Below are 23,349 nucleotides of genomic sequence, written 5' to 3' on the forward strand. Positions count from 1 at the left end.
CGTGGATGTAGTTTGGGACCAAAAGCGTGTAAGTTTTGAGTGACCCCATCTGTAGTTACTCTTTAACTTTGCTCTTTAACTTTAAAACAGCTCACTCTCTTGGCTGGCCTCGTTTCAAGAATCCAATTATTGAAGGGACAGTTCTGTTTTGTACGGCTTTGTGCGGTGGAATGGACCGTAGTCAACTTGACTCGCCTCATCAATGAAACAAGAATGTGGATTTAATCACCAGGAACGAAATGAACAATGGCAAAAAGAGAAGACGGGAAGAAAAACGCGGCCGTGTGTCGTAATGTCTCGTTCAAAAAGTTGGAGTCTTGGAGTGCCAACAACAACAGCAGCAGCAGCCGTAACGATAGGCAAGTTAAATCAAAGGATTTGGATGCTTGTGGTGTCGCCCTTCCCCCTTTGTCCACCACCACCACTACTACTACGGAGCAATGCACGGCTGAGAAAGTGGAACCCTTGGCGACGCGTAATGTTGGCGTTTCAAGAAAAGTTTCCAAAATCACTGCGACCAACGCCGGCCTCCCGACCGCAGACCGAGGCTCCTCCACTCCTCTCTCCTCTCTTTCCCCGTCCATTCGCCAGCTCACACAGAAGTTCAGCAGCGCTGGCTCTGCTGGAACGCAGATCACCGCCTCAGGCGATAGCAGGGTGACCGAGGGGAGAACGACCCTGCCCCGAGTCAAAGGCATAAGGAAAGACCCTTCACCTCTGCGTTCATCTTTTCATGAAGATATTAGCAGTGGGTGTATTCACAATATTGACTCGGCTAACATTCCAGCTGAATTTAAAGATGAGGGGAAAAAGTTAAACCCTGGCACAGACTCTTTCTCAGGGTCGGACTCAGAGAAGGCAAACCAAAAATGGATGTGTTCAAGGCTGTCAGTCGAGCGTAGAAGTAGTACAAGTAAGAGGGATTATACAAAGGTCCACCCGCGCTCCTCTGATACTAAAAAGGCTTTGACAACGGATCGGTCTGAAGATGTTTCAACTACCGAAGAGACTCCTCCAGCCTGCAAATCTCAAAGGAGTTATTTGTCAACGCGCCACGGTGAGTTTATTCCAGTCCATTCTGACCACTGGCCAAGCGTCACAAAGATCCGGCAAATTTTCAGTGAAAGACAAACCAGTTCTGCACAGCAGCCCAAGGTGACTAATGAACCTGACGAGAAATTAAATACGGGGCATAACTTTCAGTTTAGCACTAGTGATAGTGCCTCTAGTAGCCTTTGTCTTCCAGAAAAAGACCACTTCAAACTTGGAGCTCCAACCAGAATAAATAGTGGGGTGGCCGAGAATATACTTAAAGCAACTAGGAGATTAGAAAGGGAAATGGACTTCTTTTCTGATCTTGACCAACAGCAAGACCCAAATGAAAAGGAGATTGATTTTGAAACGCAAAGTAATAACAGTACGAGCAAATCCATTTTTCAAGACTGCAATAATGGACGCTCTTTAAGAGACGACCAGCCTACACACCAAGCCCCAAGTCCTAACTGCGACAGAGAGCCTGCTTGTGCGACCTCCAGGACAACACTTCTGACATCTGACCCAGACCCTGACCTTCATTTTCCTGCACCTACTCCTCCTCCTCCTCCTCAGAGTTGTCCGTTGGGCAAAGCCACCTCCTCTGCTGTTAAACAGCCGAGGGAGAGAAGGGAGAGACAGGGGGTCGGGCTGTCCAGGGATAGTTTACATTCCTCAAATAGCTCCTCCAGAACACCAGCCCCCTCCTCTACCCCCACCACCTCCTCCCCCTTTCCACTAAATCCAGCCACTGCCTCCTCAACTGCAGCTCCATCCTCCAAGGTACAAGCCCCCATCAGCATAATCTCCGGCCTGCGCTACAGGTTTAGTTCCGGAGAAGAGGAGGAGGAGCACATCAGGAGAGGGAGAGGCGTGGGTCGGAGCGCGTCCTGCGGCCCTTTGCCCTCTACCTCCATTAGAGGAGGCTGGGGTGTTGAAGAACAAGGCAGCGGTTTCTACCGCGACAAGCATGGCTGGTGCGTGGGCAAGAGCATTGGTAGATCTTCTGGCAGCGAGGAGGACAGCGCAGAGTATTTAGGGCCGCCCAGCCGAGACGCGGTTCGCCGGCGCTCACTACGAAAGAAGAAGAAGATTTTGCTGCCGTCGGGCCGATGCAACAACGATCGTGATGGTGAGTCCGAAGACAGCGACAGCGAAACAGGCATGACCATGGAACAGTTAGGCCGTTACCACCAGCAGAAGCAAGATCAATCAGGAAGTCCTTTCCCGAGCCGGACAAAAAAAGAACCCCTGGCGAGTAATTCCCGAAGGCTGGTGCAGCGGTGGGAGGGCCTCTCTGCGCCATCGACTGCCACGCCGCTTCCTGGTGTGTCGCGCGTGTCAAAGGTCAACATTCCCTCCTTCGTCACCAGTCCTGGTGGCTCCCAGAGCAGTAGCCGGTGCTCTAGTACAGAGACGCTCAAGGAGGAGAAGCTGGCCAGGTGTGGACACCGGGCACAAGTCCACCACACAAGTTCCAATGTGGCCACCTTGTCTATGCAGAGTAAAACCTACCATGGGAACTCTACTATGTATCGCTCCCCGAGCTTTGGACATGGGGACAACTTCTCCCGTTCACCTGTGTGGGTACGCCCCCAGGTTGTCCCGACAGTCACCCCCCCTCCCACCACACCGCAAAGGGAAGTGCCAGATAGGGGTCACGGGGCTGGGTCCAAGGTGTTCAGAAGAACATTGGCTGGGAGAGAAATAACGGAGGACAAAGCAAAGCACCGAATCTCTATGTCAAACCCTGATATTGCCTCTGATACAATGACTCTCCTCAGCTTCCTAAAAACTGACCTATCAGAGCTCAGGGTGCGTAAAGTGGGTGGAGAGAAGGCTGCTGGTGCTGAGGAGAGGTCAGCGTTGTACAGACTGGGGTCACATAGTCATGGCACCCAGTCTGGGTGTCGCCCGACTCTAAAGGATCTAACCGCAACCCTGCGGCGTGCTAAATCCTTCTCCTACTCCGAAAAATCTACCTTGGGTGTGCCATGTTTTTCCACAAGTAGCACCACTAAGCGGAGCTCGTCAGAACAGCGACTTGACGTAGAGAGGGAGAGGGATGAAGGCAGGCGGTCCATTAGTGACCGGGAGGTGGAGAGTGACGGGGGTGATTTTAGGGTAGGAAGAGAAAGAAGAGCAAGGGATTATGGATATGATGACAATGACGATGTAACGCCAACCCCGTTGCAGGACAAATACATACAAGAAGCCAGGCAGGTTATGCGAGATATCTGCCAAATGAGTGCTAGAGAGGATGATGACGATGACGTTGAAAATGTACATCTCACGGACGATGAAAGGGTAGTGGATGAAAGCTCCTCTATAACGCGAACAGGCCTGGAGAAGGAGAGAGGGGGCATGAACATGGAGGATGAGGTAAGGGACAGAGAAAAAAGGGAGAGAGAAGGAGAAAATGGGAGGAGGCTGAGTAGCAAGAGGGACAGCGAAGCCCCACCATTGGAGGAGAAGCAGGAGAGCTGGAGCCGAGAGTGTAGCGAAGAGATAAACCAGGAGAGCAGAGAACAAGAGAGATCCATGCAGAAAGGTGACTCTGAGGAGAGCGTGTTCCATGACCGCTCTGTAGATGAACTGTCAGGTCATGAGTCTAGTCTAACTGATGAAGGAATAGTGACTGAGCCAGAGACTGGTCTTGGGGAGATCTCTGAGAGCTGTTTTGCAGGGCCTGCTGGGGTTAATTTGGGGTCAATGATAGCTAGGGATGTGCTGGGTAAGCCTGTCACCACATGGAAGCAATCAGTTCTACACCAAGGGAATGTGTTGAAGAAACAGAAGCAAGACACACCAGAGAACGTTGTGAGTAGTGCAAATCAACAGATCCCAATACCACCTCAAGTAACCTCTTGCACACAACTTCATGCCCTAAGGGCAGAGAGTGACAGCATTATAATGGATATGAGCAGCACGACTTCAATAACAAATAGCAAACCTTCTTTTGAGGTGATCAACACTGAAAGCCAGGAAGCCTCAACTCCAGTGGGGGAAGGGGGAGGGGGTCTTGAAGCCCCTGCCACTCCTGGTGCCGTTAGGCGGCGCAGGAAGTTCTCCTCCACCGGTAATAATAACTCAGACTGTAGCAACGGCAGCAGTGGAGAGTCCACGTCAGTGTCGTCCGGGAATGGAGAGGCTACCGTCTACCGTTCACTCAGTGACCCCATGCCCCAGAGGCACTGCTTTGTGGCTGGAGAAGGAAACAGCAATTTCTGCTCCATGGACAGCAATCTTCTGGGGTCTTTGTCCGTCAAAGGAATAGGAAGTGTGACAGAGTCCTGCCCTGCCGCTACGCTGTCTGAAAGTAAGGGCAGCGTTGCCAGCGATCTGTCAGTGTGCAGCGACAGCGCTCTCTGTGACGACAGTGTCCGCGATTACAGCGGGGTGATTAGAAGCATCGTGGCTGAACCGGGGGCGATGGACAGACTCATGGTGGACGACCATGGCAACGGCAAAGCTCCCAAAAAGAAATCGTTCAGTGACCCCAGTCGACGTAGCGATGCACAGTTGCTTTCTCCAAATGACCCTCACTTCAAAGGTCACTCTAATAAAAATGAGCCAATCAGTGAGCTGGATCAAGCCGGCCAGATCCCACCTTCCAGCAGTGAGCCGATTCTAAGTGGGCAAAGGGAGAAGCTGTGGACACCAGAAGGTGAGCCGATTCAATCCTTACCCCCACAGCCACATCACTTCAACCCTGGAAGCAGTAGTAACAAAGCCAGGAAGTCTCGCTCCAGTTCGGAATGTGCTCTTCCCTCTGGGAACCACGGCGATGAAGATGTTAATGGAATAGATGAAGGGGTTGGAGGAAGACGGGACGGGGGAAAGAAATTTAACTTTGACCTCAAACCGGCAGAGGCTCTCTCTCCGAGTTTGGGTCATCAGACATCAAGAAAACACCACGGCTGGTCTGCAAGCGAAGCTCATTTTGAACCTGGAGAACCAGATGTCGAGTCCCAGGAAGATCTGGAGGGCCAAGACGACCTCACTCCCCCACTCCCTCCCCTCGCCCATTTGTCCAAACCCGAAACCAGAACCAGGCATGTCCGCCACGCCAGCGAGCCAGCTACATTCATGCCCATCTCTCCCCCTGCACACTTTAAGCTGCTGAAAGAGGCCAACCGCTCCAAGATACCACCCACCGCAGAGCCCTCACTCCCGAGCAAACCCTCGGGGGAGGAGGCCCCTTCTCTCGAGGACGTGACCAAGAGGTATATACTAGCTCTGAGTTCCACTGAGAAGGAGGCAGAGTGCCCAGGCCCTCTTTCAGGGGCCAGGGATGGAACTGAACGGCCCATGTCCGTGCCAGAGGGGGCCAGTGAGACCCCCACTTGTGAAGTTATGGACACTGGGGCGCAAAGAACTGCTACTGAGGACCCTGCATCCCTGCCTCCCATTCAGCGGACCAAGCCAAAAGTGGTGAGTTAATTCAACTACTTAATTTCTTGTTGAGATGGGCATAATGAGGCCCATTATGATGGACTGCGTGTGTGCATGTGTATACATATGTATCTCTCTCCCTCCACCTGCATGGAGACTGTGTGTCTGTCCGTCTTGTGTACATTAGATGTCAGTATGTTTACACTGCTATACTATTTACGGTTAAAAGACATTCAACCAGCGTCCCCTGTGAAGCTGCTATTTGTCTAACCCTGTGTCTTACTAAAAGAAGGCTTTACTCAAGCGATTACTGAAAAAAGAAAAGGCAATTTAAAATATAGGATTTTGAATTGACAAGACAGAAAGAAAAAACGTTCTGGCTGAGATTCCTGCTTTGGTGGCTCTTGCAATGAATGGTGTGTTGTTTTTAGAATGACAAATAGTTGTAATGCCCAAGTTCAAACTGTATTTTGGTTTGGGTCTGTCTTAGTGGTTGATTCATGGACAGCTGGCCTTTGTTTAGATGCCAGAGGTGGGCATTATAAGTTATTGCACTGACTCATATGATTACTTTAGATATGGTGTGCAGTTTCAATCCGCAGCCCAATACAAAAGACATTACAGCCTAAGCACTGTTATCCAAACACAAGTAGATATTCTTTCATTTGATATCATTTAACAAGTCTCACACAGATGTCATTGAGCAATTGGTCAAGGCATCCCATGTGCATGTATTATTGATTCACAACACATAAAGTCTGTGTGTGACTCTTTGTTTGGGATTCAAAGCCAATTTGTTTCCTGATAGATTTGAATCGCAGTTAACAACGAAGACTGGCATTTGGGGGGTTTTGTTTTAAGCAATTGTGTATCTCCACAGAGCCTGTGTGAAACAAATATTTGTCCAACTGTACAGACTAGCTACCACTTTTATCCACCACTAATATTGACTGTCAGTGGATCAGGCAGGACATGTAAAATACACTGCTTACATCTCGTTCTATTGAAGGAACTTGGCCACAGCAAGTTTACACACACACACACACACTCACTCACTCACTCACTCACTCACTCACTCACTCACTCACTCACTCACTCACTCACTCACTCACAGAGAGTTTCCTTTTTTCTGTTGTTGGGATGATGGAAGTTGGATCTCTGAACACAGGATGTAGATTTACAGAAATAGGAAATTGGAGACAGCATCCTTTGTCATTTCAGTATGTGTGTGTATATCAAGACGTTTCTTTGCATTTATTTATAAAATTATTTATATATTTTATTCTCAAACTTATTTTGATTCAACAGACCATTCTTTCCTGTGCCTCTAGTCTCCAAGTGTAAGTGTTAGTCTGGAAGTTATCAGGAGTTTCTTCCAGGGCCTGTGAGGGCCCTGTTGTGCCAACTCGCTGTGTTTAAAACACCGTGGCTCACACACTTCCATGCAGTTCCGGTGCTCTGTGACTCTCCTCTTTTATTTGGATTGAACGCAACAGAAGCTGTGCCAAGCCCGAATGAAGTGCAGGCATGCCCTGTCAAAAGAAGGAAAGAAAGAGAAAGAAGGAATGATAGAAAGGAAGAGGGAGAGAGGGAGGCATCGGGACTTTGCCTTTTCTGGAGGCATCAGTGAATCCAACTTCCCCAATTGGGCATCATTCTTTCTCTGACTTTCTTCTCAAACTTTTTTATCAACATTTTCCTAGTCCTCTCTGATAACAATGATAGTTTAAGTTTGACGACATGTGACAGCATTCAGTTGTTTGTTTTTACATCTCGGCCTGCATCCTTTCTAACATTTAGCATTCTTTTTTTATTAGTTGTTGTCATGGTCTGTCTGTCTCGCTCTCTCTCTCACTCTTTCACTCTCTCTCGCTCTCTGTTATCCACACATTCATTTTCCCCCTGTGTCTGTCTGGCGCATAGCAACAAGGTGAGTCATGCCTACCCTGAGACTCGGTGAAAGACAGAGAAATAGTGATCTGGGTGAGCGGGAAGGGGAGAGCAGGGATGTCTGGGACAGAGAGAGGGAGTAGGGTGTCGGAGGTGGGGAACTACCGCTAGTAAACAAATACACAGATCTGAGAAGGTACGGATGAGATTAAGGTCCATGGGAAATCACCGGGGCACAATGACTGAGATAAAAGAAGAAAAACTGGAAGGCTCTATTCAAGTCATGTTGTTTTTTTATGGCTTGCTGCGCAACACTGATTCTAATGTAGTACAAACCAAAGCATTGTTATATCAAGCATCATAATGCCCTATAATGGAGTACAGGGGCTATCTAGACCATCTGAATGACAGTAGAGTGAGTTTTAAGAAGTGAAAATTGGTATTTGCACTACCTCTACTCTTTCAGTGGCTTTTACTTAAATGTGCTGTCTGTAGAAGGTAGTGGCTTAATGGAAGTAATGGAATATAATATTCATAGGTATGTTTTAATTAGTGAGTAATCCCCTGAAGAAAAGAACCATTGGACTGAGCCCATTAGATCTAAATAGGGAGCAGGTCAACATCCGCAGAGCCCGCTATGTTGCACCACCATGTTTCTACAGTAGCCCAGAACTTAAAAACATGACTCTAGCGAGATTGCATTTAAGTTTTATGGGCAAATTCACTATTTTACCTGTCAGCTATGATCTATAGTTTTACAGACTAAATAACTGATACGGGAAAGTTGAGGGTACGTCTAGCAGTTGCAGAGATGCCACTTGATCCTACATATTGCTCCTTTGAGCGGGCAGCAGCCATGGCTCTGCCGTATCCTCATTCCTTCCTACATAGAGGTCTTCAGCTCCCCAAACGGATGGCTTGGCAGGCCAGGATGTTTAAGCCTCTCCATTAGAATGAATTTACCTATAATCTTTTTGTGGACTATGTATGACTTTGTGGAATACACCTGTGCTGTATAAACCATACCCCCCCCTCCCACTCAATCGGCGTGAGGGGACCACCCACGTGGAGTCCAATACTCCCCCCTCCCACCGTGAGTGTAGATATACAGGAGAGGAGGATATACATTTCAAATCCCATTATTTTCTCATCCACCGGCTTTGTTGCTGTTGGCTCCTATATTGGATTTCACCCTGAAAAAAACCAACCAATTACAGCAACAGCTAAATGGCTTTGACGTTTTAACGCGTTAGGTCCTCTGCCTTCAGGTGATTTTCTATTAAAACATCCTCCAAAGGACACACTTTTGTTTGGCGATCCAGCAGACGCCATTACCTGTCGGTGCGGTGGACACAGTAGTTATGTTCGGTGTTGACGATATGAACAGAGAGGGAGGGAGGAAGTATTTTGGGGTTTTGTAAGAGGAAGGAGTCAATCCATTTTTTAAGTGGTATTTTAGTCTGTTGAAAGGACATTCTATTGGCACGCATCAAAGCACATGCACAAACGTGCACCCACACGCGCAAACTCATACACACACCATGATAGAGGGTTATGGCTTTTATCTTTTTAAGGTCATCACAGTTTGGGCTGGAGCCAATAAAAGGAGGGATGATGAGTGAGGGGGAAGATGAAGAAGCACAGATGAAAGGAAAGGCAGTCTGTTGGCTCCGATTGTAGTTCTTGTGTGTGTCACAGATATTGGTTTATAAGGGTTATTATTTACAGGCCATGAAACATATCTGAATCAAAACTTGTGGTTTAAGGGGTGGGCTTTTGTTTTTTTAACAGTTGGGGTTTGTAAAGCCTACAGAGTCCGAGGGGAAGGTCCCTGCTGTCGTTAGCGACACTCTTGTCTTATTAGATATAACGTGTTATAAAGCCCCGCCCACTTTGCCCCACCCCCGCCCACTACCATTAATAGCAAAAGAAAGATCGGCCAATCAAATTAAGTTCAAACCAATAATCATATCCTATTGGCCTAACCAAAGAACCACCCTTTTTTATTGCATTCAAGACAAACAGGAAGTTCAATGCCTTGAGAGCGTGACATCACAAGGAAGGCAGTGAGTGTAAATCCCTCAGTCAGTACGACAGTCCCCAACTGAAATGGTGTTTTTTCCTTACTTGCTGTTGATAAACCAACTGTAGGGTACTTGGCTCTCACCCTCCATGCAGTCTGTAACTGACCATTACACTGAAAGCACTCAATGCTTAACTTATATTGTTCCACAGCATTGTTTCCATCACCCAGCCCTGTAACACAAAGCAAAAAAAACATGTATTGTTTTGTAGGGATAGGAACTGTGTTACCGTTTACAATTTGTCATCCAAGTTCAGCTTTGTTACGACACAATGTGGATTCCCGAGCATACCGTAACACTGATTTCAATAAAGTAAGTAGCAGTTTTAGCCATCCATAAATATACAAATGAAAGGAATCTTTTTGTATTGTCCCTCTCTTGGCCCCTGTGTCCGTTCTAACATTACAGCTCTCTGTGTCTACCCATTCTGTTCTCATTCTTCTCTGCTGGCTCTCTGTGTCCAGTCTCCTAATCTTGGTTGTCCAATATGGGGATCCACCCAGAATAATTACAGGACACTCTTCTTGTGTAAGCAGGCTCCTCTGAAGTGTGTGTGTGTGTGTGTGTGTGTGTGTGTGTGTGTGTGTGTGTGTGTGTGTGTGTGTGTGTGTGTGTGTGTGTGTGTGTGTGTGTGTGTGTGTGTGTGTGTGTGTGTGTGTGTGTGTGTCACACAGACTTTGATTAAGCTGTATACAAGTTTGTCTTTGTTCACAGATACTCTGTGACGTGTGTGTGCGGCTGTGTGCACATGTCTTGCTAGCCTAGTTACTTAGAGGATCATGTATTTTTCCGGTTTGATCAGGGCTTCTTCCTGGTTTCTCTTGGCTGAAAAAAGGCTTCAAAATGCAAGCTAACAGGGCTTAATAGGGTCAAACATCGAAGTGACGTGACAGTTAATGGTAATAAATAGGGCTGGTTGTATTGGTACATGAACTGTAACTGGTTAATGTAATGATTTTCTTTCTTCACATCCAGGACAGTTTATTTGTGCTCTTATGTCTTGGCTGATCATATCACAGTTATCTTTTCCACGTCAAACACACACAATGACACAACTATGCCCCCCCCCTCCGCCAATGGACATGACATAGTTTACAGAGTGGTCGGACACACACACACACACACACACACACACACACACACACACACACACACACACACACACACACACACACACACACACACACACACACACTCTTGCTCCCTGATCTGGGCCCTGGCCTAAGTGTGGGTGGACTCAGCTGGGTTCGGGACCATGCTGTCACCATAATACCACCATTATGATTCCTTTCATAGTGGAGCCATTCTTCCTCCTCTCCTTCTTCTGTTTGTCTGTTGTACCCTCTCCTGTCCCTCTCGGTCCATTTCTCGCCGCCGTCCCAGAAGCCTTATGGCGACGGTGCGCCGTTTTGGGTCGTGCTCCAGCTGTCAGTTGAGGAATTCTGCGTGGAATGGGAATAGGAGCGGAACAATCCGGAAAAGCCGGAGCAGCGTTACTGAATGGCTGCTAGGCTCCAGGATTAAGGCCCAGGGAGAGGAGGAGGAGGAGGAGGTGGGGGGTTGGAGGAGAGGGAGCAGAGGAACTAAAGCCCCCTCGCAGGCAGGTGTTTGTCTTTACCAATCTGTGTTTGTGTGTAACGTGGTTTAACACTCACCGCGTCCATAGTCCACAGGAGCCTAGTAGTGAATTTCATTAGATATTGGCTCCTCATTGGCTGGGGTTACCTGCGTGTTCCTTGTTTCCGCGTATGTGTTAAGATGGCTGTTCAAATTGAGTACTGTGGTTGTGGTGATGTTGTGTAGGATTCTGTCAAACTATATGGTGAGGTTGTGTAGGATTGTGTAAGACTAAATGGAAGATTGAAGCTGCTGAAATGAGTTGGAACGGCAATGTAAATATCAACATATTTTTGAAAACCACATCCATGCAACCATGTTTAACTTATTGAAAATACACATTCCATGGAAAAATGTTGTACTTTGGAAACTATCTCTGAATATTTCTAAGGTAAAAATGTTTGCAAAAGCTTTGGGGTATGTTGGAGTGCACACATTTGTGACCACTGCATCAGAGGCTCAGACATCTCTGCCTATTGAACCACCTGACTCACTGATTAGCCCATCAGTGACATCATACAGATTTTCATCAAAGCTCACTCTTGACATGGCATTACATCGCCTGCAAACACGTGGATGACATCATTGTAACACACACACACACACACATATACACACACACACACACACACACACACACACACACACACTTGAGGAAATGTTATACAGTGAATGAATGTTGCTTACCGGTATATGCGGTAAATTATCACTGTTTACCCCAAATGGAGAGTGAGTGGTGGGAAAAGACTGAACTCCAGGACTTCAGATATATTTTTACGGACTGGCACCCTATTTAAACTCCATTGTCATCTTTTTTGATGACGAAGGCAACATGATGCTGCCCTAGCCTCCCTTCCAGTCTTCTTTCGTATTCTAATTGTAATGTCTGTTTAGATTCTATGAAATCCAAAAGAGTGAGCCCCTTCCCTTGGCCTGGCGTCTCAGGTGGCCCTGGTATCACAGAGGGGGGCTAGTTGGATGAGAAAAAGAAATGTTCCCACAACTGCCAACCTTTGTCCTCCCTAAATGTTTCAGCTTTTTTATAAAACTGTGTGTGTGTGTGTGTGTGTGTGTGTGTGTGTGTGTGTGTGTGTGTGTGTGTGTGTGTGTGTGTGTGTGTGTGTGTGTGTGTGTGTGTGTGAGAAACAGACGAAACAAGTTCAAGGATCAAAGTACATGGCGACAGGCACAGCTAGCAACCCCTTTTCTCTGTTTCTCTCTGAGTCTCTGTCTATATATCTCTCTCTCAGTCTCTGTCTCTCTATTCTCTGTTTCTTTCTGTGTCTCTGTTTCCCTCCCTCCTTGCTGTCTGTCTACTGACTACTTTTTCTCCCCTTTTCTCACGATCCTGATTCCATGGTATCATCATTTCCTCTGTGCCCTTTATTTATGGCTAAAGCTAGCGGCCGCTGCGGCTTATGGCGGGGTTTCATGGTCACATTGACACACATCTCGGTATATATCCTGTGCACAAAGTTTTTGTGCATAGGGAAACGGTAAAAGAAGTAATTAAGGAATTTACAATAAAATTTTCAATTTACAATGACCACCACTGGGCCTGTGTGTGTGTGTGGGTGCAGCCGTTGTTTGTTTAGTGGACTAGGTTGCCACTTATCTGCCGTGTGTATTTTAGCGATACTGTACTTTGATAAATACCCACACTGTACTAAACTGTTAACTGCTTAATGTTTAGTAGTGGGAATAAGAGTGTTTAATGGATGTCAAACAATGTCATTCTCACATCATGGCATGTCTGCCGGGGCGTGCAAGTGCATTACTTTGACTCACCTTGAGAACCGAGTATCACCCTTGTGTATCCTCCTGGGAACCTTGAGGAAATAGCTGATAAACACAGCGTCACCTGAAATGAACCGTGTTACGTTATGGTGGAAAGATTAGAAGAAACAATAGATGGGGAATATGAGTCAAACAGGGCGGATGTTTTAGGTTGAAGGACTGAAACCTAAACTCTTTCTAGGGCCTTCTTATTGCCTTTTGCTGTGCTGTGCTGCACTACCAAAACTTGTCATTGATGTGCTTTCCTATAGACAGCACTTGTTCACAGTTGGACACTTGGACCAGTATAGCCATATATTAAATGATTAACAGTTAGATCCAACCTTGCAGATTTCCGCTGTGTGACTGAACGCTGTGGCAGTAGAAACGTCCACAAGCTTGTCGGCGTAGGTAAACCTTTCCAGGCGTTGAGTGGAACAGCACACGTTGTATATGTGTGCATGCGCTGACCTAAAGTCCCTTGGCTGTTTATCGTACATTTTTCCAGAAGCATCGTGGAATGCTATTCCCTGCTAGCAGCCATAATGATTACCATAGGAATGATGATCATGGTCAATGACCACCACTTAACCATTCAGCTGCAGATTGGAGTCAGTGCGTGTGTTTGTGTTTATGTGTGTGGTAGGGCTATATGAGCTTAGCCAAAGCCCCTCCCCCCCCACTCCATAACACTGTGACAGCCAGATGATTGTGTGTAAATTGGACCATCTTTTCCAGAACAATGTAGTCCTTCGCTCCTCAATAGGCTCCTTATATTATTCCTCCAGCCTAACATTTTTTTTTGGTCGACATTTATCCTCAAGCTGCCATCTCAATTGTAGTTCTTCTTAAATTGGTTTTGTGAAAATATGATACCCCCCCCCCAGGAAAATTGCCTTTATTCTAAATCCTTCCTTACCTGTGATTCCCTGTGGGATTCCACTTTGTCTGCACATTAAAGTGGATTCCCTGTGGGATTCCACTTTGTCTGCACATTAAGGTGAACCGAGGCTAGTTTTGAGTCAGTTATTTAAATAAATCAACTTATGTCCATTAGTAGGAAACAAGTGTAGAATATGGAGAACTAAGATGGAGAGCTCTCACTGATTATATGTGGAGAATGGGTTATCTGTCAAGCGGAGAATGAATTGCCTGGGAACCAGATGAATCTGCAAGCTCATGTTTGATTTCGTCTGGCCCCCCTCTCGTTCAGACAGATTTCCAGCAGACCTGGCCAATGTCGGACCAATCACAACAATTTATCTTCTATGGGATGGGTTTTATATGAAGTATGAACAGAGGAGAGCCCTATGGGAAAGCCTTTGAGGCTTTTTTCATGAAAAACCAAGATGGCTGCTGTTGGTGTGACACCCTTTTCTTTGCTCTGATTGGTTGTAGATTTATCCAATTGCATCTAAAGTCATTCTGGTCTGCCCCTTTGAAATCGAAAAAAAGGAAATGAGCGGTTTGAGATCCATAAACATTTGCATATTGGTCTGACGATGTCAGGCTAGAGAATGACCCCGAAGCAGTAGGAACAATCGAAAACTTGCATTAGTTAGATTATTCACTGTAATCATCTTTTTTCAAGTGTTTCAAAGTTGTGAAAATAGGAGTTCTGAGCAGAATTAGGAGTACATTAATCATTTAAAAGAAGCCCTTCATCAATGGGCTGACTTTGAAGGCAGTTGTGTTCAATTATAGAAATCCAAAAAAATCCTACGATTGTTCGACTGAGAGAATTTAGGGTACAGCCCTAGCACGTTACAGCTTAGACAATATTATTGTTCAAACGCAGTACTGATTGAAAAATAAAGCTGTGTTGTCAAATATTCATAATGATTTACAGGTGAGATTACCAATGATTTATTGGTGACTAACTCTTTAGGAACCTTATGAAGGTAGGTAGCCATTGGAAACTGTTAAGGCATAACAACTGATAGTATCAAGTATATCAGACTATGTCTGATATGTCTGAGTGGTAATATGCGCCTCTTCGGGGAAACGGGAGATATTTATTTTCCTGTGAGGGTCCCAATATGGCTGAAGAGCGCTTCAAGATGGGCCAACATCGGAAAAACACTTTTCCCAGCCCTACCTACGCATTGTCCTAATACTTGCAATGGCAAACAGCCTAAAACACAGCCTGGCAGACGTCCACACGCTTGTTTTGCTGATGATATCACGCTGTATTTAATAGCAGTGAAATGTCAACGTGGGCTCTTAGTACACTGCCATAATTCAGCTCCACGTATGATCTGTGTTCTTTCCATCGCACCATTTCTCTGCTGCATTTTTACTTTTCTCCCTGCCACCGTATACTGTACTTAATTATATAATCGAACAAAAATGCCATAAAGTTTATTAAGGGCGTCTTGTCTCCAATTTTTCAAATGGACTTGAACGCATATGCTTTATATTGGAAAAATATTTTGTCTTTGACTTTTTTAATTTGAAAAACCTGTGGCGAGGTGAACAAAACATAGACGCTGCCTTTTAAGGAGCTACTTTGTCACTAGTTATTGCGGGAGCCATAATTATCTCCATTGAAAGGGCGGGACAGGAAGTGGGTTTTTTTGTGGGGTGGGAGGCATTTGACAAAGTACTTTTTTCCTCTTCGCCCATGATGCACTGGCTTGATCAAATTAGCCAGACTGTGTGAGTATGCTCACATTAAAATAGCTTAAAAGTGTTTCTTCTGGTCTTCTCTCTGGTCATACAACGTTGGGCTTTTGAAAAAGTTGGTGGTGTTTATGTATGCTGTTATGCCAGCCTTCGTGTTGTCCAGAGCTACGTTACATGGGACAAATGTATTATGTCTGCATGTGTGTGTGTGTGTGTGTGTGTGTGTGTTAACATTTATATGTTTTGTATATGTTAGCCGTGGAATGTGGTGACATCAGAGTGACTTGGGTTTCTGTTGGCGAGAAGGAGAGAACGAGCTAGGAATGTGGGACCAGTAAAACACTTATTATTTTTATACCATCAGCCCCCCCCCCCTCCCCCAACCGTCAAAGATTCTCCCCATACGTCGTCGCCTCAGACTACCTGCTTCTCTCCATCCCCCTGGCTCTTGGTTGCTCTCTCTCCTTTGTATTCCTCATCTCTTCTGATTGTCTCCTTTCTGTATCGTGTCACATTCTTCCTTCTCCATCCTACCCACTTTCTCTCTCCCTCACTCACCTCTCTCTATTTTTATCCACTCACCCGTGAGCTCACATCTGGATCTCATTGACGGCCCCTCAGCCATGAAAGAACTTTGAAAGATTGTGTGTGCGTGTTTGAGTGCGTGCACGTGTGTGCACACACTCAACCATATGCACAACAGCTGTGTGCATGCGTTGGCATGGCAAACGATTGTAGACCCTAAATATAACCCACCCTTTGATGAACAGCAGGAGTTACAAAACATACAACATTTACATTGCCAAAGCACAAAAAGTGTAATACGATACAACTGGAGATACAATTATGTAATGGTAGAAAATTGTAAAATACAATTGTGTAAAATACAAATTATAAATTAAAATGTGTGTACAGTGAAATAGCCTCTCTCCCCCTTTGGCAAATGCACACACTATCCTCGATCAGTATGACCGGTTCAAGTTAAAGGAGAAGTGATGCAGGCTTATTTACCTTCACCTTCTGTTTGTTTAGTTCTCAGGAAATGAGAAAAACTTTAATAAACACTGCAGAGAGGAGAGGAGAGGAGGAAGATACATGAATGTGGCAGAACTATGTGCATTGGCGTTGCTAGTGCAGTGCCCGTTCAGAACAGGCCTGTTCAGACCAGGTTGACTTCCTTTTCAATCGCTGCTGATTCAAACAACTTCACACTCGGCACCCTACTTCCATGGGTCCTCAGCGATACGGCCGCCCGCAGCCAACCGTCATAGATTCTCTCCTTGAAGTTGAAGATACTGGAGTCGGTCCACAGAGCCCCGCCCCTAGAGCAATGAAGCCCCACCCCCACAGCCATAAAGCCCTGCCCCAACTGAGCACCACTGTTGTGGTTTGTTCGAAGATTATTATTATTGAAGGTTTCGTGTTTCTAAATAAGTCAACACTCCACTTCCTCAGGTCCCCAGCAATGGATGTGTCAAGGGTGCAGTAGTTCTGATGACGTTCCAGGGAAATGCTTAGGACAGGACAGGACACACACACGGACAGACACTGACAGAGAAGCACAGACAAAGACAGACAGAGAGATTACTCACTTTCGAGATAGATTAAGAACAATGAATGGTTGTTTTACATTTGATAATATGCATTGACATGGCAAACTATTGTGACCTCAATTGAACCCGCCCATTGATGAATAGTAGATTTTGTTTTTAATGGAGATGTGCAAAGTTTTTGTAGTTTATGCTAACTATCTGTGTAACATTTGAATCATCATGTATACTGATCACATCACACTGCCACATGGTGTGTAACGGCCAGTATCAACCAAAACAGAGCTCCTGTGACCTCTAGCCTCTAGACTCCACTTCTCCTCGCCTCTGCATGACCTCTTCCTGCTCTTTACCGAGAGACGCTGCATTATAACCTGCTGCTAGCATGCCTAGCAACAAAGGCTAGCAAGAGAGAGAGACTGAATGAAACTGAATGTGGTCACATGGGTCAAACTTAATCTACCATTGTTATCAGAAAGACCAAGGAAATAGTTGATAAAAAAAGGTTTATATAAAGAGTGAGAGAAAATGATGATGCCTGATCGTGTGTGTGTGTCTGTGTGTCTGTGTGTTTATGTGTGTGTGTGTGTGTGTGTGTGTGTGTGTGTGTGTGTGTGTGTGTGTGTGTGTGTGTGTGTGTGTGTGTGTGTGTGTGTGTGTGTGTGTGTGTGTGGTGCATGTGTGTGTGGTGCCCGAGTCAAGATTTGAATTTGTCTTTCTTATGTCCATAAGGGTTCAGCTGTGTGTGTGCTATTAATAGGTAGGGAAACGGGACAGGCATGGGAATTTTGTCCTCTCCGGAAAAACAAACTACTTTCCCAACCTTCCTTTTTATTCTGTTTTGCTTCTGACTGAGACTTTAGTCTGCTGAGAAATGAGTGAAAGGAAAAAAGACAAGATAAGAGGATAAAGAATAACACAAAAAGGGAGTTTCTGATCTGGACTGACCACCTTTGCCCGGTTATATTTTTTGTCTTTTGATGCGTTTCCTTCTCTCCCTGCACTCATCTTTTATTTTTTGTTGTCATTTTTGAAAAACGGCTGTTTAGTTAGAACATACTTTGGCCATTCAAGGGTAATCTCTTCCAGGGGGGAAACATTCAGACACTAAATAACTTTGCAACCTTGTCCTTTCTATTACTGGATGCTTGGATTTTGGACTAGCCATCAACTTCAAAACACCATGAGGTTATGAAGAACAAACATGTAATAGGGTATGTGAAACACACAGACCGACAGACAGACAGACAGGATCTTTGGATCGGTTTAGGTAGTAGCAATAGCTGATCTAATCAAGCATCCTGCTTCTTGTCCGCATTTTCTCTCTAACATTTTTACAGGAGCTGCTGAGCCTCGGCAATCATTAGTCATTTTGTACTTTTTTATCTAATCAAAATGTCCAATTGTAATTGGACGGACCTTCAAGCAAAATATCAGAAAGGGAATTTGCTTGGGAAATTGAACTGGTTAGGCAGGGAACAATTCCACAACTCATTTAATTCAGAGTCGCCACCTGTGTGCCCTGATATCCAGATGTTTACACATGCTTTCCTTCATCCGCGGATGCATGCAATGTGTGCTGCACACACATGGATTCCTGTAATTTAGTTGTTTTGGGTTCACCAGATATTGTAGAAGGCGATCTTGATTTGGTAATGGATGCATCAGCAAGCCAGGACCAGGGGAAGTGAAACAGAGGTTTGGAGCTTCCTGTGAGTCCTTCCATTTCGGGGGCATAAGACGTTCAGGTTATTTTTGTCCTCTGTGAGGATCCGTATCCATAAACAAGCTGATTGTGATGTAATCTCCTCTCCCTTTTTCTTCATTGCCTCTCGGCCATCTCCCCCACTCATAAGGACATGTTTACACTTTTTGTTGTTCAACGTCCTACTTTGTGTATATACTGTTGATGCTGAATCGTCTGCATCGGAAGTGAGCTGGTGAGGAACAGTTAGCTAGTGAGGCACACTGAGCTACTAAGGAACAGTTAGCTGGTGAGGAACACTTAGCTACTGAGGAACACTTAGCTACTAAGGAACAGTTAGCTACTGAGGAACAGTTAGCTACTGAGGAACAGTTAGCTACTAAGGAACAGTTAGCTACTGAGGAGCAGTTAGCTACTGAGGAGCAGTTAGCTACTAAGGAACAGTTAGCTACTGAGGAGCAGTTAGCTACTGAGGAACACTTAGCTACTGAGGAACACTTAGCTACTGAGGAACACTTAGCCGGTGAGGAACAGTTAGCTACTGAGGAACAGTTAGCCGGTGAGGAACAGTTAGCTTCTGAGGAACACTTAGCTACTGAGGAACAGTTAGCCGGTGAGGAACAGTTAGCTAGCAAGTTCTATAAGGTTTCCAAAACGCTGCTCACTCAAAACGTTCTTTTTAATGTTCCATATAGTACTAATGGAACATGTTTGGTGGTCCCAGTCAAACACAAACACAGCTTCGCTTTAAAGGACATTAGTCAATAAAAAATAAAGTAAATGTTGAGAAAATCTCAGACTTTACCCCCGAAGACTGTTGATGGCTAGAGAGAGGGGTGGGGGTGGGGGTGGGGTAGAATGGTTTGGGAAAAGAGCAACACACACACACACACACACACACACACACACACACACACACACACACACAGAAGTGGGTGTGCAGTCACAGTGCTGATCTCATCTCACTCCCCCTGAGAGCAGCACTGGGACTGAGCCCGCATCACACACACACATGTAGCACAGCCATATAAGGAGAGGGAGTTGAGAAATCTCTCTCTCTCTCTCTCTCTCTCTCTCTCTCTCTCTCTCTCTCTCTCTCTCTCTCTCTCTCTCTCTCTCACATATATTTATATATATATATATATTCATTAGTAGTATAGTACCCGTTGTTGTTAAATATTATATCATTGTACAGTTCATTTCTATCCATCATTTCTGTTCTCCTCAGTCCACACAACTTTCTCTCTCTCTCTCTCTCATAGTCTGTCGTTCTACCTCTCCGTCCTGTCTCTCTGTTCTCCTTCTCCAGACACACACACGCGCACGCACGCGAACGGCCGGTCTTCTTCAGATCTTCTGTGCCGTGTGTTCATTTGTCTCCTGTGTTATTTACAGAGCGTTGGCCCGCTCTCCCCGGGCCGGCTTAGTGCGAGTGCACATTAAGCAGCGTAAATGTTCCTCCATCCCTCCGAGGCGGCCTGCTCAAACACACCGGGGTATTCAGACGCTGTCAGTTGTTATTGGCTGACGCCAAACACCGCAGCACCGGCAGGGCCATTAGGTAATAAAGTTAGCTGCAAGGGGATTTAGAGTCTGAGTAAACTAGGGGTAAACACACAGCAGCACACTCCCTGACGCGTTCTGACAATGGCCATTATGCTCAGCTCTCTCTTATTACCGCGGTTGTTGCACAACACCTTTCACTCTGAGCGTGGCGACGGCACAACTGTTGGGGCTGGGTCGCGTAAAACACAATATGAAGAAGTGTGAAATCCGTTGAGGGGTTGTAGGGTCATATGTTGTTTCCCCCTGCGTTAAATGCTTGCTTTCCCCTGTGATTGTTGGTACTTGGTTTGGTAGTAAAACGTTTTCTATTTGTCAGTGGAAATATGTGATCCACTCTATGTGAACAACAGTACGTGCTTTTGGCTTTGAACTACCCACGTGGTACTGTGGAGCGTCTTTCTTTCTGTTCTGTTTTAGTGAGGGACAGTGTGAGATGGTTCCCTGTGCTAGTGCTAATGGACACTTTGACTTATCCTTCAAGTGGCCAACTTGGCACTACTGCTGCCGCCCCTTGTGGCCACTACTGGTATCTTACCACTATTTCTTTTACATCTGTACCTGTGTGTAAGCATGTCTTTGTCTGCATATCTGTTATGCATAATGGATTAATGCAAAATGGAATTATTCTGTATCCAGAAGAATGTGAATTTGTGTTTTTTCTCTCTGTTTTTCAATACTGACATAGGTACACACAGTCAAGGATATAGATTCGGATTCAACATTGGGGGGGAGAAATTTTCAGTGGGGGGTCTGGGGGTTCTCCCCCAGAGAATTTTGAACGTCAAACACTTTATTTCCTGAATTCTGGTGAATTCTTATTCAACAAATTGTGCCTTTTCTGAATTAATTTATAGCAGAATTATTTAGGAAATTTACTTAGTAACAGTTCTCTCCTCCAGGTCGTCCATTCATTACTGATAATTGGACACCTCGTCGGGCATTAACTCTTATACTTTGTGGTGTCACCTCTATACAGTTAATGGGACACTAATGCAAACACCAACCTGTTGCTCTTGCTTTGTCTTGTCACTGTCTGCGTCCGCAACCATAGACTGTATAAAGACCACGACTCCTAACCTGACCGGACCTGATCCAACGACCAAGCGTGAGCGAGAGAAACATGCCTGTGCATGCGAGTGTGACTGTGCAGTAGGGTTAAGATGGTATGGTCCTCTATAGGGGTGTCTGAAATGATTGTGAAACATATTTACAGGTCAGAAGGATATATAAATGTTTTGAGCCCCCCCGATATCTTTTTCATTACCTCTTTTTTCAACCTTTTAAAAAAATATATAGATTTTTTTGAGGGGGACAATTCTACCTTTTCTTAATAGTAGGGGGGACAAGTCCCCTGCCTCCCCCCCGAAATCTACGCCTATGCACACAGTTAAACAGAGCATAAAGGTTGTACTGACATCCCAAATCAACGACTGGTAAAACATTTAAAATGACAAGCATATATTTTTGGATCTGACATTGGGTCTCTTCTTTTCTTAACTCATTCATAGGTTCTCTTTCATTCAGATGTTTCTGTGGCAACCTGCATTACATAGCAACTGAGTGGCCAATGGAAGGCCATGGTTTTTGTCTGTTGAGTGTTTATGACGACAGTGTCAGGGCGCCTGCTCTTAATCCCTCTCGGTTTCCTTCTGCCTCTTCCTCTTCCGTCCTTTCTTATTTACCACTCTCCTCCACACTTAGCAGTGGAGGAACATTTGGCATTTGGTTTTTATTCTATACTTCTATGCTGTTAAACGGATAGAACATTCATATTTAAACGCATAATAAGAATGCAGACTGTACCTACATGAGCTTTATATCTTTGCTAAATATTGACATTGTATACATTTTTCACTGATGGTGGCTGACGTTTGCAAGGTCAAATGGTGTTGCACTGTTTGGCCAAATAATTAACTAAAAAGAATGATTCACATATTATTCACGTGACTCTTAACAATTCAAACGGCTCCCTTGCTTTTTGGACATTTAAATAAGTGTTGCACTATGTCCACTCCAAACGGCCCAATAGATAAAGTGACTGTTGGCACCGGGCAGTCCTCGTCAAACCCTCTCCCATGGCCCCAGCGTCTTGACTCCCAGTCCAGTCTGACCCCCACCGTTCAGCCAGGGCTGGTTTGATGACTCCCAGTCTTACCCCCACCGTTCAGCCAGGGCTGGTTTGATGACTCCCAGTCTTACCCCCACCGTTCAGCCAGGGCTGGTTTGATGACTCCCAGTCTGACCCCCACCGTTCAGCCAGGGCTGGTCTGATGACGCCAACCTGACAGCAGGCTCTCCCTTTGTTTGTTCTCATGAAATCCCCCGAATGCACACTGACCTTTCAGAGCTGACCAAGCGCACCAACAAACATCCCACACACACAACACACACACACACACACACACACACACACACACACACACACATTGAATTTTAAAATTTGCCCAGTCGCATGGAACAACGTCAATGCAACCATGTTTCACTTACATTGGACACTCCAAACCACACGGACAAAGTCCATTCTCTGTCTCTGTTTGAATGGCCGATGATGTGCATGTGGTGGTGTGTCACAGCGATGCATTTGCCCAGTGAAGACCCTTTTTATTTACCTCGGCATCGGTCTGTCCCCATGGCCCGGTTATGGCAGCTAGTCTCGCAGGCATGCATGCATGACTGCACAAAGCCATGCGCACACACACAGAAACGTGCATGTACGCAGAATGCACATGCACTTGCTCGTGCACACACTCACACTCACTCTTAGGCCCTGGGAGGTCAGGAATGCCAGGAAAAGGGGATAAAGCGAGAAGAGAGAGAGAGAGAGAGGGGGAGAGAGAGAGAGAGTCGTGGAGTAAAGAGTATGAGCTGTGAAGTGTGAACAGTGAAAAAATGAGAAGCAGAGTGATGAGGAGCGAAAGCGGAGAGAGAAAGTATGTAGAACAAGGAGAGAGAATGTAAGCATGCTCTCATGACATCATTAAATGGATCGTTAGCTTCTGCCTTGGATGAGGTCCTTGAATATTTGCGTCGTTCTCCAGAGCTACTGCTAGTTTGTCTCAGAATCTCCCCCCTCCTCCTCCTCCCCCCCCCTCTCTTCCCCAGTGTCACC

The 23,349-nt window shown here is 45.7% G+C and overlaps 1 protein-coding gene across 1 annotated transcript in view; it reads left to right on the forward strand.

Moving 5' to 3' along the window:
- Nucleotides 1–246: 246 nt before the first annotated feature.
- arhgef17 (Rho guanine nucleotide exchange factor (GEF) 17) overlaps nt 247–23,349 on the forward strand; it is a gene marked incomplete at its 5' end in the record, with an annotated part of 56,987 nt that continues 33,884 nt past the window's right edge. Inside the window, one exon of the mRNA XM_084467008.1 lies at nt 247–5,466. Within this exon, the coding sequence (XP_084323134.1) occupies nt 247–5,466 (5,220 nt within the window). The remainder of the gene's footprint in view (nt 5,467–23,349) is intronic.

Source organism: Micromesistius poutassou (assembly GCF_964030765.1).
Source record: "Micromesistius poutassou genome assembly, chromosome: 4".
In the NCBI taxonomy this organism is placed as follows: domain Eukaryota; kingdom Metazoa; phylum Chordata; class Actinopteri; order Gadiformes; family Gadidae; genus Micromesistius; species Micromesistius poutassou.